Source organism: Theropithecus gelada, unplaced genomic scaffold, assembly GCF_003255815.1.
Source record: "Theropithecus gelada isolate Dixy unplaced genomic scaffold, Tgel_1.0 HiC_scaffold_15894, whole genome shotgun sequence".
Lineage (NCBI taxonomy): Eukaryota > Metazoa > Chordata > Mammalia > Primates > Cercopithecidae > Theropithecus > Theropithecus gelada.
The window spans coordinates 19,633-33,757 of record NW_020257652.1 but is presented as its reverse complement, the minus strand read 5'-3'; the positions used below and the strand labels follow the sequence as shown (position 1 = coordinate 33,757).

The 14,125-nt window shown below is 44.9% G+C and overlaps 3 protein-coding genes and 1 pseudogene across 3 annotated transcripts; 3 read left to right on the top strand and 1 right to left on the bottom strand.

The window, feature by feature from the left end:
* Positions 1-1,088: 1,088 nt before the first annotated feature.
* Positions 1,089-3,721, top strand: LOC112617201 (protocadherin gamma-A4-like). The gene has a single exon (XM_025373956.1). It carries the CDS (start codon positions 1,166-1,168, stop codon positions 3,719-3,721), a length of 2,556 nt encoding a protein of 851 aa, XP_025229741.1. The 5' UTR covers positions 1,089-1,165.
* A 1,125-nt stretch (positions 3,722-4,846) lies between these two features.
* Positions 4,847-5,317, bottom strand: LOC112617207 (annotated as a pseudogene).
* A 651-nt stretch (positions 5,318-5,968) lies between these two features.
* On the top strand, positions 5,969-9,263 carry LOC112617202 (protocadherin gamma-B2). The gene has a single exon (XM_025373957.1). It carries the CDS (start codon positions 6,738-6,740, stop codon positions 9,210-9,212), a length of 2,475 nt encoding a protein of 824 aa, XP_025229742.1. The 5' UTR covers positions 5,969-6,737; the 3' UTR covers positions 9,213-9,263.
* Positions 9,264-10,800: 1,537 nt separating this feature from the next.
* On the top strand, positions 10,801-13,427 carry LOC112617206 (protocadherin gamma-A5). Its single transcript, XM_025373960.1, has one exon. It carries the CDS (start codon positions 10,964-10,966, stop codon positions 13,403-13,405), a length of 2,442 nt encoding a protein of 813 aa, XP_025229745.1. The 5' UTR covers positions 10,801-10,963; the 3' UTR covers positions 13,406-13,427.
* The last annotated feature ends 698 nt before the right edge of the window (positions 13,428-14,125 follow it).

Below are 14,125 nucleotides of genomic sequence, written 5' to 3'. Positions count from 1 at the left end.
GGAATAAACTTAAGAACTGATGTACTGCTTTATCTCAAATTTTCTCAGATTAGTAAATTACTGTAAGTATTCATAAGCAAGAAAGCGATGGCACGTGCAATGATAATCCATGTTCAGCTACCAAAACATTTCATTTTACTGGCTATTTCTAAAGTGAAAGCTAAAGTAAAGTTAGAAATTGTAGTAAAATAATACTGAATGTGTCGTGTGAAAAAATTACTAAACTATTATCTGCACTTTATAGTTCTTCAGTCTAACTTTTCTTTTTATTTCTTTTTTATTTTTAAGATCAGAGTTATTTATCCATTGTTTTAGGCTTTGCATTTGAACCGGTCATTCATGAAACATTGAAAGGCTTCATAAAAAAGTTACTACTCTATGAAAGGTATTGTTCTAAAGATTGAGAACACATTGTAAACAAGATAGTCATATGCATAGCTTGTGGCCAAGAATGTATTGTATACAAAATTAAGGAGCAAATTCTCTTCCCAAACCTATTATTGTATTTGTCACTCTCATTCGTACAGGGGTAAGGCTAACTCTTGAACAGTAGGTGGGTTTTTTGCAAATGAATTGAAGCATTGCCCCAGGTTCTAGAGGGTCAACTCAAGTAAGGAAACTTGTTACTGCATAAATTGGGACTAAAGCCGAACCTCCAAGTTCCTGTCCCACTGTCTTTTCACTTATCGTCTCCTCCATTTTTCAAGTCCACCTTTCTCTTTAGGAGAGATAAGTATGTCCCTCACACAGTACACAGTACTGAGAATGGGCTGTGGGGATGAACAAGATGAAAACTGAAAAGATGGAGAACACATTCTTAGAAAAAAAAATCGTCATATTTTCTCTAAGAAAATAAATAACTTTATAAAGTTTATTGTACAGGAAGATTTGGATCATTCTTGAATTTTCGTTGCAAATCAAAAACAGGAATTTGACTTTTATTATCTTGGGAGAAATAGGAATAAAAACGTGTATAAAAAGTAAACTTTTTTTACCAAGAATAAATTGCAGTAACAGGTTTAGACTCTGGGTGTCGCTGTTCACCAATCGGGGGAAAAGACAAACCAGAAATTTAATCAGAATCACAAGATTGCTGCAGCACAAAGCACTGGCTCTCGAGCTTTATGAAAGCTTCAAGCGGAAGCCCTGAGAGCTCCGGCTGTGAATGCACTTTATTTTGGACCCAGAATATCCTGGGGCTCCTCAGGCCTCGACAGAGGGAAAACCAAAGCACAGGCGACTCCGCGGCGGGGTTGTAATGGCGGCGCCTCCTGCTAGCCCAGACCGCACCCGGCTGCTCCAAATCTGCCTTCTCCTGGGGGTTCTGGGGGAAATTAGGGCCGAACAGATCCGCTACTCGGTGTTTGAGGAGCAGGAAGAAGGCTCAGTGGTGGGCAACATCGCCAAGGACCTGGGGTTGGCGCCCCGGGAGCTGGTGGAGCGCGGAGTCCGCATCGTCTCCAGAGGTAGGACGCAGCTTTTCGCCCTGAACCCGCGCAGCGGCAGTTTGGTCACCGCGGGTAGGATAGACCGGGAGGAGCTCTGCGACAGATCTCCAAACTGTGTGACAATACTGGAGATTCTCCTAGAAGATACAGTGAAGATTTTGCGGGTAGAGGTGGAAATAATCGATGTTAATGATAACCCACCCAGTTTTGGGACAGAACAGAGGGAAATAAAAGTTGCTGAAAATGAAAATCCTGGGACAAGATTTCCTCTTCCTGAAGCTTTTGATCCGGATGTAGGGGTAAACTGCCTGCAGGGTTACCAGCTCAACTCAAACGGTTACTTTTCCCTGGACGTGCAAAGCGGGGCCGATGGGATTAAGTACCCAGAGCTGGTGCTGGAACGTGCTCTAGATCGCGAGGAAGAGGCGGTTCACCACCTCGTTCTCACCGCCTTCGACGGAGGTGACCCAGTTCGCTCTGGCACTGCCAGGATTCTCATAATACTTGTGGATACCAACGATAATGCTCCCCTGTTCACTCAGCCCAAGTACCACGTAAGTGTTCGTGAGAACGTTCCTGTAGGCACTCGGCTACTCACCGTAAAAGCCACTGATCCAGATGAAGGAGCCAATGGAGACGTGACGTATTCTTTCCGGAAAGTAAGAGACAAAATATCACAGCTATTTCAGTTAAATTCTCTGAGTGGGGATATAACAATATTGGGGGATCTAGATTATGAGGACTCTGGATTCTATGACATAGATGTAGAAGCCCATGATGGGCCTGGTCTCCGGGCTAGAAGCAAGGTACTGGTGACAGTTCTGGATGAAAATGACAACGCACCAGAAGTCACAGTTACATCTCTCACCAGCTCAGTCCAGGAAACTTCTTCCCCGGGTACAGTAATTGCACTTTTCAACGTGCATGACAGTGACTCAGGAGGAAATGGCCTAGTCACATGTTCTATTCCAGATAATCTGCCATTCACACTTGAAAAGACCTATGAAAATTATTATCGGTTGTTGACACACAGAACACTGGACAGGGAAGAAGTCTCAGAATATAACATCACTGTAACTGCAACTGACCAGGGAATTCCTCCACTGTCTACAGAAACTCATATTTCACTGCAGGTGATGGACATCAATGACAACCCACCCACTTTCCCTCATGCTTCCTACTCTGCCTACATTCCTGAAAACAACCCCAGAGGAGCCTCCATCTTATCTATGACTGCTCAAGACCCTGACAGTGGTGACAATGCCCTAATCACTTACTCCCTGGCCGAAGACACCTTCCAGGATGCACCCCTGTCCTCCTATGTCTCCATCAACTCCAATACTGGGATCCTATATGCACTTCGCTCCTTCGACTATGAGCAGCTTAGAGACCTGCAGCTACTGGTGACAGCCAGTGACAGTGGAGACCCTCCACTCAGCAGCAATGTGTCAGTGAGCCTTTTTGTGCTGGACCAGAACGACAATGTCCCTGAGATCCTGTACCCCACCTTCCCTACAGATGGCTCCACTGGTGTGGAGCTGGCACCCCGCTCCTCAGATTCCGGCTACCTGGTGACCAAAGTGGTGGCAGTGGACAGAGACTCAGGCCAGAATGCCAGGCTGTCCTACCGCCTACTCAAGGCCAGCGAGCCGGGACTATTTGCAGTGGGGCTGCACACAGGCGAGGTGCGCACTGCACGGGCCCTGCTGGACAGAGATGCGCTCAAGCAGAGCCTTGTAGTGGTCGTCCAGGACCATGGCCAGCCCCCTCTCTCGGCCACCGTCACACTCACTGTGGCTGTGGCCAACAGCATCCCAGATGTCCTGGCTGACTTGGGCAGCCTCAAGCCTTCAGCAGACCCAGACGACTCGGGCCTCACACTCTATCTCGTGGTGGCAGTGGCCTCTGTCTCCTGCGTCTTCCTGGCTTTTGTCACGGTGCTGCTAGCACTCAAGCTGAGACGCTGGCACAAGTCACGCCTGCTTCACGCTGAAGGCAGCAGGTTGGCAGGTGTGCCTGCCTCGCACTTTGTGGGCGTGGACGGGGTTCGGGCTTTCCTGCAGACCTACTCCCACGAGGTCTCCCTCACCGCGGACTCGAGGAAGAGTCATCTGATCTTCCCCCAGCCCAACTATGCAGACACGCTCATCAGCCAGGAGAGCTGTGAGAAAAGCGAGCCTCTTCTGATAACTCAGGATTTACTTGAAACAAAAGGAGACCTTAATCTTCAGGTGAGTCAATCTTGTAATAGATCATACCACACTGAAATATAGACAAAGAGTTGTGTAAATGTCTCCTATTACATATGTAACATATCAAATAAAGGTGCCTCTTTTAATATTTTATTGCTGTAAAGAGAACTGGTGGATGACCCTTCAGTAATGACCAACAGTCTTTACTACACAAAAATGTTTATTATCCTTTTTGGTCTTCATTCAGTTGTAGTTTCAGCCAGAATTTTCTAATTTTACAACTCTAAACCACCTCATTTCCTTAAATGTCCTTTTCTGTGCTGGGTGCGGTGGCTCACACCTGTAATCCTAGCACTTTGGGAGTGTGAGGAGGGTGGATTGCCTGAGCTCAGGAGTTTGAGACCAGTCCAGGCAACATGGTGAAACCCAGTCTCTACTAAAATACAAAAAGTTAGCCAGGCGTGGTGGTGCACGCCTGTAGTCCCAGCTACCCTGGAGGCTGAGACATGAGAATTGCTGGAACCTGGGAGGCAGAGGTTGCAATGAGCTGAGATCATGCCACTGTACTCCAGCCTGGGTGACAGAGCAAGCCTCTGTCTCCAAGAAGTAAAATAAAATAAAGTAAAATAAAATAAAGAATAAATTTCCTTTTCCTTTAGGTGTTACTGCAAAGATACAAGAGACCTGTGAAATAGAAGGCAATTGTGTAAATTCACGTTTACAATATTCTTTCTCATGAAGTTATTATTGGATCTGGACTGAGGATTTTTTAATTTCCTATTTTTATACTGTACCATGCTTTACTTGAAGTTTACTTTTCCTTCCTTGAAAGGGTATTTTGCATTATAATAGGCAACATCAATTTAAGAATACTGGCAACTTATGAGTTTAACTTTTAGATATAACTTTAACAGGATATTTTCTCAATGAACTGTTACATTTCAAGTATTTTCTTGTTGCTGTTCTGAGATGCACCAGCGGTGACTATACGTGATTCCTTTGGTGCACTCCTGTGATTATGAGAAATATTTCAAAGTTAATTTCACTCATATTTAAGTAGATTCTAGAAGTAACTTTAATAATTTTTAAATTGCCTATCATGACATCACTATTGAGACTTTCTTGATTTCTTTTGTTGTTGTTGTTGTTGAAAAGATATATATATATATATATATATATATTTAGAATTAGGCAGCTGGACTCAGTTTAGATGATCCCAATTTTGTTGGCAACATCCAAAGCATCATAATCAGGAGCCAGTCAAACATATGCCTTTTTCTCTCCATCAGGCCGAATCAGGGTGTTGACCTTGACCACATCAATGTCATAGAGCTTCTTCACAGCCTGTTTAATCTGGTGCTTGTTGGCTTTAACATCCACAATGAACACAAGTGTGTTGTTGTCTTCTATCTTCTTCATAGTAGACTCAGTGGTCAGCGGAAACTTGATAATAGCATAGTGGTCAAGCTTGTTTCTCCTCGGGGCGCTCTTCCGAGGATATTTGGGCTGTCTCTGGAGTCACAGTGTCTTGAGCCGCGGGAAGGTGGGTGACGTGCGGGTCTTCTTTTTTTTGTGGCTGTGGACACCTTTCAACACTGCCTTTTTGGCCTTTAAAGCCTTCGCTTTGGCTTCGGCTTTAGGAGGGACAGGAGCTTCCTTCTTTGCTTTTGGTGCCATCTTGTGAAAAGGCGAGACTTTCTTGATTTCTAAGGAAAAATATAAGTTTTTGGAGTCTTTTCTCTTTTCATCATGTGAGCCTCTTTCAAAGGTTGAGTTACTTGGGTTCTGGACTGATATGATTTATGCTGCTTAGTAAGTTGGCCTCATCCCTATTGCTACAAATTGCTATCAGATATTTCTGTCACCATGTGGCTCTGGGATTATTTTATATGTGGGAAAATATTTTGTGTGTAGGGGATATACAACACTTTTGTTCTTTGTGCTTTCATTTAGTTCTGTGAGTTAATTCAAAATTCATGAATGCATATGCTTACACAAATTAGTGTAATTTGATAACTGGAAGTTGTAGTGATAGACTGTGGAATATGCCTCAATTTGATTTACAAAGGAGAGTTTTAGTTTCTACATGGTTTTGTATTCATAGAAACATGTGGTGCAATATGTAGAGTAAGCTGGAATATGATATGCAGTTACCTGGGTTGGTAAGCAGAAAGCAGAAATAACAAGTGAATGTTGAGAGACAACTCACATCTGAGGAGAGATTGTTTAAAGTAATTAAGCCATAAAATATAATTTGGAAATGCTCAATTGGCCTGAAACTGTGTCAAGAATATTCAGGTGTTGGCATTAGGAATATATTCCAGAATGAGAGTGCCATACGTTTTAAAGGCCTAGGAAAGCAGTAGATAATTTATAACCTAAAATCAAATTTTTTAAAAAATGTGTTTTTGTTAGAATGGGCAGTGAGTTTCTTTTAGTAAATAACAATGTTGATTAAACAAATTGTTGTATATTCATATTATGGACTACTAGATAACTATATTATGGGCCACTAGATAACTATAAAAATAAATGGGAAAGCTCTCTGTGTACTGATATGATCTTTAAGATATAACAAATATAAAAGCAATGTGAAGAACATGGTATGTTGTATGCTTACATTTGTGTAAAGAAGGAGACAGAATATTTATAAAAATCCGTTGCACTATGTAAAACATATCTCCAGAAGGATACCCAAGAAACGTTAACACTCATTTCCCCTGTGAAAGCAATTCTCCTCATCTAAAGCAGGGATGAATGCACCTTTTGAATTTGGAACTATATGAATATTTCGCATATTTAAAAACAAATGAAGACTTTATAAATTAAAAAAAAAAAGAAGAAGAAGAAAAGAAAAATGTTCTTAGCAAACATTTACAAGCCGTTGGTGCAGTTTCCTGAGAAAACCTCTGAGCGTCGCTGTCGGTCAAAAGAACGAAGAGAAGATCCAGAGAAGCTTTTGGGAGCCTCTTAGAAGGGAACTTCCTGCACAAACCAACCACGCAGAGGAGGCCAGTGTAGATTCGGAAACAGAAAACAAAAGCAGAAAAGTGACCTGAGCCCGGATTCTGCCATCCTCGGAAGGCTTATTCCTCCTATGGGCAAAGGAGCACAGGGAGCCCGAGGGAGACAGAAGATGAAGACTAGCGCAGGGAGATACGGGCTGGTGTGGTGGCTGCAGGTACTGTTGCCCTTCCTGTTGTCTTTGTTCCCCGGGGCTCTCTCAGACCAGATCCGCTATTCAATTCCAGAGGAGCTGGCCAAAAACTCTGTCGTAGGAAACCTCGCCAAGGATCTGGGGCTCAGCGTCCGGGACTTGCCTGCCCGGAAGCTGCGGGTTAGCGCAGAGAGGGAATATTTCACAGTAAACCCAGAAAGCGGGGACTTACTTGTGGGTGACAAAATAGACCGAGAGCAGATATGCGGGAAGCAGCCTCTGTGTGTTCTGGATTTCGATACTGTCGCTGAAAACCCACTAAATATTTTCCACATAGCAGTAATTGTGCAGGATATAAATGATAATACCCCACTATTCAAACAGAGTAAGATTCATTTAAAAATTGGCGAATCCACTAAGCCAGGTACAACATTTCCACTTGACCCAGCCCTGGATTCAGATGTTGGTCCTAATTCACTACAAAGATACCACCTTAATGACAACGAGTACTTTGATCTCGCTGAGAAACAGACTCCAGATGGACGTAAATATCCTGAGCTGATTCTAAAACATTCTCTGGACAGAGAAGAGCATAGTTTCCATCAACTGGTCCTCACAGCTGTGGATGGCGGAGACCCACCTCAAAGCGGCACGACCCAAATCCGAATCCAAGTCACGGATGCCAATGATAACCCTCCGGTGTTCAGCCAGGATGTGTACAGGGTCACCCTGAGGGAGGACGTGCCCCCGGGCTTCTTTGTGCTTCAAGTGACGGCCACTGACCAGGATGAAGGCATAAACGCGGAGATCACCTACTCCTTTCATAATGTGGACGAACAAGTCAAACGCTTTTTCAACTTAAATGAAAAAACAGGAGAAATCACGACAAAGGATGATTTGGATTTTGAGATTGCAAGTAGTTACACTCTGAGTATTGAAGCAAAAGATCCTGGAGATCTAGCAGCCCACTGCAGTATCCAAGTTGAAATTCTTGATGAGAATGATTGTGCACCTGAAGTTATTGTGACTTCAGTATTTACTCCCCTACCAGAGGATTCGCCACCAGGAACGGTCATCGCCTTGATAAAAACGAGAGACAGAGACTCTGGAGAAAATGGAGAAGTTTACTGCCAAGTGTTGGGAAATGCCAAGTTTATTTTGAAATCTTCCTCAAAGAACTATTACAGACTAATAACAGACGGCGCCCTGGACCGGGAGGAGATCCCAGAATACAATCTCACCATCACAGCCACCGACGGGGGCAAGCCGCCTCTCTCCTCCAGCATAATTGTCACCCTGCACATCTCCGACGTCAACGATAATGCCCCACTTTTCCAACAGACTTGCTACATGGTTCACGTGGCAGAGAACAATCCTCCTGGCGCCTCTATCGCTCAAATCAGTGCCTCTGACCCTGACTTGGGCCCCAATGGCCAAGTTTCCTACTCCATCGTAGCGAGCGACCTGGAGCCGCGGGAGATTTTATCCTACGTGTCCGTGAGCGCGCAGAGCGGGGTGGTGTTCGCGCAGCGCGCCTTCGATCATGAGCAGCTGCGCGCCTTCGAACTCACACTGCAGGCCACCGACCAGGGCTCACCTGCGCTCAGCGCCAACGTGAGCCTCCGCGTGTTAGTGGGCGACCTCAATGACAATGTGCCACTGGTGTTGTACCCCGCGCTGGGGCCCGATGGCTCCGCCCTCTTCGATATGGTGCCACGCGCAGCAGAGCCCGGCTACCTGGTGACCAAGGTGGTGGCGGTGGACGCAGACTCGGGACACAACGCTTGGCTGTCCTACCACGTGCTGCAGGCTAGCGAGCCCGGGCTCTTCAGCCTGGGGCTGCGCACGGGTGAGGTGCGCACAGCGCGTGCCTTGGGCGAGAGGGACGCGGCCCGCCAGCGCCTGCTGGTCGCTGTGCGTGATGGAGGACAGCCGCCACTCTCCGCCACCGCCACGCTGCACCTAATCTTCGCGGATAGCCTGCAAGAGGTATTGCCAGACCTTAGCGACCGCCCTGAGCCCTCTGACCCCCAGACGGAACTGCAGTTTTACCTGGTGGTGGCCTTGGCCTTGATCTCAGTGCTCTTCCTCTTCGCGGTGATTCTGGCAATCTCCCTGCGCCTGCGACGCTCTTCCAGTTCAGACGCTTGGGGCTGCTTTCAGTCTAGTCAGTGCTCCAAGCCTGGACCTGGGGTTCTCCCCAATTACAGTGAGGGAACATTGCCCTTTTCCTACAACCTGTGTGTTGCCTCACAATCAGCCAAGACAGAGTTTAATTTTCTGAACGTAACCCCGGAATTGGTTCCCTCACAAGATCTCCTCTGTGACAATGCCTCTTGGGAACAAAATACAAATCATGCAGACGCTGGGGTCCCTTTTGCCTCAGATACTATTTTAAAGGTGAGCTTTAATTAATTTATTTTCACTTCTGGTTTTATTGTTTCACCTAATTTGGGTAGGAAGTTCCATTGCAATTTCTTTGTCTGTGAGTTAGATTTGGTCAATGTTGTGCCTTAATTATCTTAATCTTATTTAACTTAATTTTAAGTGTTTTCTCTCTGAAGTGTGAGATTTATTTAGCAATAATTGCAAACCTTTATCACATGAGATACTGCACTGTATTTCTTTTTCTTCCTCGTCTTTGCTTCTCTCTGAAGATTTGTTACGATTGGGACTTTAGGCAATTACTTTCACCTTCAGGCTCTTTATTATTCAAATTTTTGTTTTACTTCCTCTTAGCATCATAGTACTTCAGAGTAAAGAGAGTCTTCATTTTAGTAGTTTTTGGAAATTGGGAACCAAAGATGAAAGACTTTTACATAATGGCATGGCTTGTTAATTGCAGGGCATGGGTAGGACATTGTCCCATTGACTTGAAGACCCACACTGGGTAAGCTAAGTGTCTTGGAATCACAAGCATATTTCTAAAGGATAGGCAATGTTTGAGGTCTGAGGTGTCTGCTATAAAGAGTGCATTTAACAAATGTGAGAAATCATTCTCTAACATGCATTTTAACAAATTGCTCTTGAGAAAAATTACACATTGAGAAAAATCTTACAACCTATGTTCACATCATTTTCTACCAAATATTACTCAAATCTTTGCTTTTGAATTTCCTAATTATATAGAATTTTTATTTTCTTAGTTTTCTATGAAAGTGTCATTAAACAAAATGACTTTCTGAAATGTTCATTTTTTTCAATCAAGAGGTTTTTCTATTTCTGTTGTCATATAAAGATGATAGCACTAAATAACTGTCTCAACATAGAAAGGCCACTCAGTACTGCTCAATAAGTATCTGGTCATGCTTTCCTGCATAGATGATGAAATAAAGCCCCACCCTCCACAGTTGCTATACTGATTGTCATTGGAACTACAAATATTTGAACATGATAATAGAAAAACGTAAAAATGCTTAGTTAACCCTACTCTAACACTGTCTGAGATAGTGGAGAAACTTTCTCAAAGTCCTCACAAGTAATAAAGATCTGTATTTCTTCTGCATATGACAGCTAATATAACTTATATAAATCAGTAGTCCTGTTTGGAAAGGTGCATTGAGAATTGGGTTTGTTTCCTTGGCATTCTTATGTGCAAATAAGCACGTTTTCCTAAATGCATCCTAATAAAGAGATGAAATCTTGAATTCTACAAAGGTAAGAATTTGAATGTCCTAATTTAAAGGACTAAACATAGGTAAGAAGTAAATAAAGGACATAGGCTCCCCCAGTGACACATTAAATAAAATTTTTGTAAGGTATTGGAATCTAATAATATTGATCTCAGTAATTGTGGAAGTCTTGCTATTTCAGAATTAAAGCTGAATTAACAGTCATAGACAATGTTACACAGTTAAACATTAAGGATATGGCAACATTATTAGAAATAAAATTACAACTAAACTTAGGAGAAATAAAAATGGAATTTGGTGCAGTCACTGGTTAGGACTCTGAGCGTCGCTGTTGACCAAAGTGGGAAAGGAGCTGCAGCAGAGGCGACCCGACTCTGCTCCCTCCATACTAAACACACAAACCAGACAAGCTCCTACGAAAAGCCAACGCTCCACGCCCATTTTCGTCGGGGAATATGTACCCATCGGCTTTAGATAAATAAGGAAACAGCAGGCTGAACCAGAACTAAGAGAAAATTGGGCAGAGAGAAGGCAATGGCGAGTCCACCGAGGCGCTGGGCCTGCGGAGAGCTGCTGCTGCCCTTCATGCTCCTGGGGACGCTGTGCCAACCGGGATCCGGGCAGATCAGCTACTCGATGCCGGAGGAGCTGGACAAAGGCTCCTTCGTCGGCAACATCGCCAAGGACCTTGGACTGGAGCCCCGGGAGCTGGCGGAGCACGGAGTCCGCATCATCTCCAGAGGTAGGACGCAGCTTTTCGCTCTGAACCCGCGAAGCGGCAGCTTGGTCACCGCGGGCAGGATAGACCGGGAGGAGCTCTGCGCTCAGAGCCCGCTGTGTGTGGTGAACTTTAACATCTTAGTTGAGAACAAAATGAAAATTATTGTAGTAGAAGTAGAAATAATCGATATTAATGATAACTTCCCGCGTTTCCGGGATGAGGAGTTAAAAGTCAAAGTTAATGAAAATGCGGCTGCAGGGACACGTTTAGTGCTTCCCTTCGCGCGGGATGCAGATGTGGGTGTGAACTCCCTCCGGAGTTACCAGCTCAGCTCCAATCTGCACTTCTCTCTGGATGTGGTAAGCGGAACTGATGGACAAAAGTATCCGGAGCTGGTGTTGGAACAGCCCCTAGACCGCGAGAAAGAGACTGTTCACGACCTCCTCCTCACAGCTTTAGATGGCGGAGACCCGGTACTCTCCGGCACCACGCACATCCGTGTTACAGTACTCGACGCAAACGACAATGCACCCCTGTTCACGCCATCCGAGTACAGCGTGAGTGTTCCGGAGAACATACCTGTGGGCACTCGGCTGCTCACGCTAACCGCCACGGATCCAGATGAGGGAATAAACGGGAAATTGACCTACTCTTTTCGCAATGAAGAAGACAAAATTTCGGAGACTTTCCATCTTGATTCCAACCTGGGGGAAATCTCAACTCTACAACCGCTGGACTATGAAGAATCCAGATTCTACCTCATGGAAGTGGTAGCTCAGGATGGAGGCGCTCTTCTTGCCAGCGCTAAGGTGGTGGTCACAGTACAGGATGTGAATGACAATGCCCCCGAAGTGATCCTCACCTCTCTGACCAGTTCCCTCTCTGAAGACTGTCTTCCAGGAACTGTAATCGCGCTGTTTAGTGTACATGATGGTGATTCTGGAGAAAATGGTGAGATTGCATGCTCTATTCCTAGGAACTTGCCTTTTAAACTGGAGAAGTCAGTTGATAATTACTATCACCTATTAACAACTAGAAACCTGGACAGAGAAGAGACTTCAGATTATAATATCACTTTAACCGTCATTGACCATGGAACCCCGCCCCTCTCTGCAGAAAACCACATCCCCTTGAAAGTAGCAGACGTCAATGACAACCCACCCAATTTCCCTCAAGCCTCCTATTCCACCTCTCTCCCAGAAAACAACCCCAGAGGTGTCTCTATCTTCTCTGTGACAGCCCATGACCCCGACAGCGGCGACAATGCTCGAGTCACCTACTCCCTGGCTGAAGACACATTTCAGGGGGCGCCCTTGTCCTCCTATGTCTCCATTAACTCTGACACCGGTGTCCTGTATGCGCTGAGATCCTTCGATTATGAGCAGTTGAGAGACCTACAGTTGTGGGTGACAGCCAGCGACAATGGGAACCCTCCACTTAGCAGCAACGTGTCACTGAGCCTGTTTGTGCTGGACCAGAACGACAATGCGCCCGAGATCCTGTACCCCACCCTCCCCACAGACGGTTCCACGGGCGTGGAGCTGGCGCCCCGCTCCGCAGAACCTGGCTACCTGGTGACCAAGGTGGTAGCGGTGGACAAAGATTCAGGCCAGAATGCCTGGCTATCCTACCGTCTGCTTAAGGCCAGCGAGCCTGGACTCTTTGCGGTTGGGCTGCACACAGGCGAAGTGCGGACAGCGCGGACCCTGCTGGACAGAGACGCACTCAAGCAGAGCCTCATAGTGGCCGTGGAAGACCATGGCCAGCCCCCTCTGTCAGCCACCGTCACAGTCACGGTGGCCGTGGCAGACAGGATCCCTGACATCCTTGCTGACCTTGGCAGTATGAAGACCCCCATTGACCCTGAGGATTTGGATCTCACATTCTATCTTGTGGTGGCAGTGGCTGCAGTCTCCTGCGTCTTCTTGGCCTTTGTCATTGTGCTGCTGGCACTCAGACTGAGGCGCTGGCACAAGTCACGCCTGCTTCAGGCTGAAGGCAGCAGGTTGGCGAGTGTGCCCGCCTCGCACTTTGTGGGCATGGATGGGGTTCGGGCTTTCCTGCAGACCTATTCCCACGAGGTCTCCCTCACCGCAGACTCGAGGAAGAGTCACCTGATCTTTCCCCAGCCCAACTATGCAGACACGCTCCTTAGTGAAGAGAGCTGTGAAAAAAGCGAGCCTCTTCTGATGTCTGATAAGGTAGATGCAAACAAAGAAGAACGGCGAGTTCAGGTTAGTTTTCTCTTTCGGTAAGGATGACCAGAACATTTTTGTTTGTTTCTTTTTTCATTTATCTGTCATATTCAAAATCAGCTAGTTATGCAAATAGTGGAATATTATTTGCTCTATTGGAGATTAATTTTTTTCAATTCACTCTTTCTCCATTTGTTTTCAAATTCTGTTTTGGGAAGTCTAGCTGATATCTGTAGACTTAAGTGAAACAAATACTTTAAAGGAAAGTGGTTAAATATAATCATTTTACCCAAATATTTTGCTATATTGGAACTGCAGTTCTATTAATAGCAGAGATGTTTTATTAATTCAAATTGTTATATGTATTGTTCTCTTTTGAGTGTCTGCGTAGACACCGTTAGTGTACGTGTTTTGGAAAGGATAATGTGTAGGATTGATATTTTAGTCTACCTGCAATTTGTTTAAGGAAATAATTTACAGTATTTACATAAATCAGTGGAAAGGTACAGAGAACTTCTGCATCATAAATATCAGAAAAGTAGATTAAATTTATAGTGATGATAACATGTAGCATTCTAAAGTCTGGAAAGTTTGTGTTAAGCCATGTAATTATTGGATATGTGGGCTTGTTGAGAGAAGAAATCAGTGTAAAGGAACCTTAAAGTTGGGCTTTGTTCTGTGATGTAAAGCCTCCAAAGAGTTACATACTGCTGCATTCAATAGATGTAAATATGTCACATACCTGGCATCTTCTGTTGTAGACAAACCCTTTACTTATTA

What these genes read in the sequence shown, in the direction of transcription:
- LOC112617201 (XM_025373956.1), top strand. Translation starts at nt 1,166, where the DNA reads ATGCACTTTATTTTGGACCCAGAATATCCTGGGGCTCCTCAGGCCTCG.
- LOC112617202 (XM_025373957.1), top strand. Translation starts at nt 6,738, where the DNA reads ATGGGCAAAGGAGCACAGGGAGCCCGAGGGAGACAGAAGATGAAGACT.
- LOC112617206 (XM_025373960.1), top strand. Translation starts at nt 10,964, where the DNA reads ATGGCGAGTCCACCGAGGCGCTGGGCCTGCGGAGAGCTGCTGCTGCCC.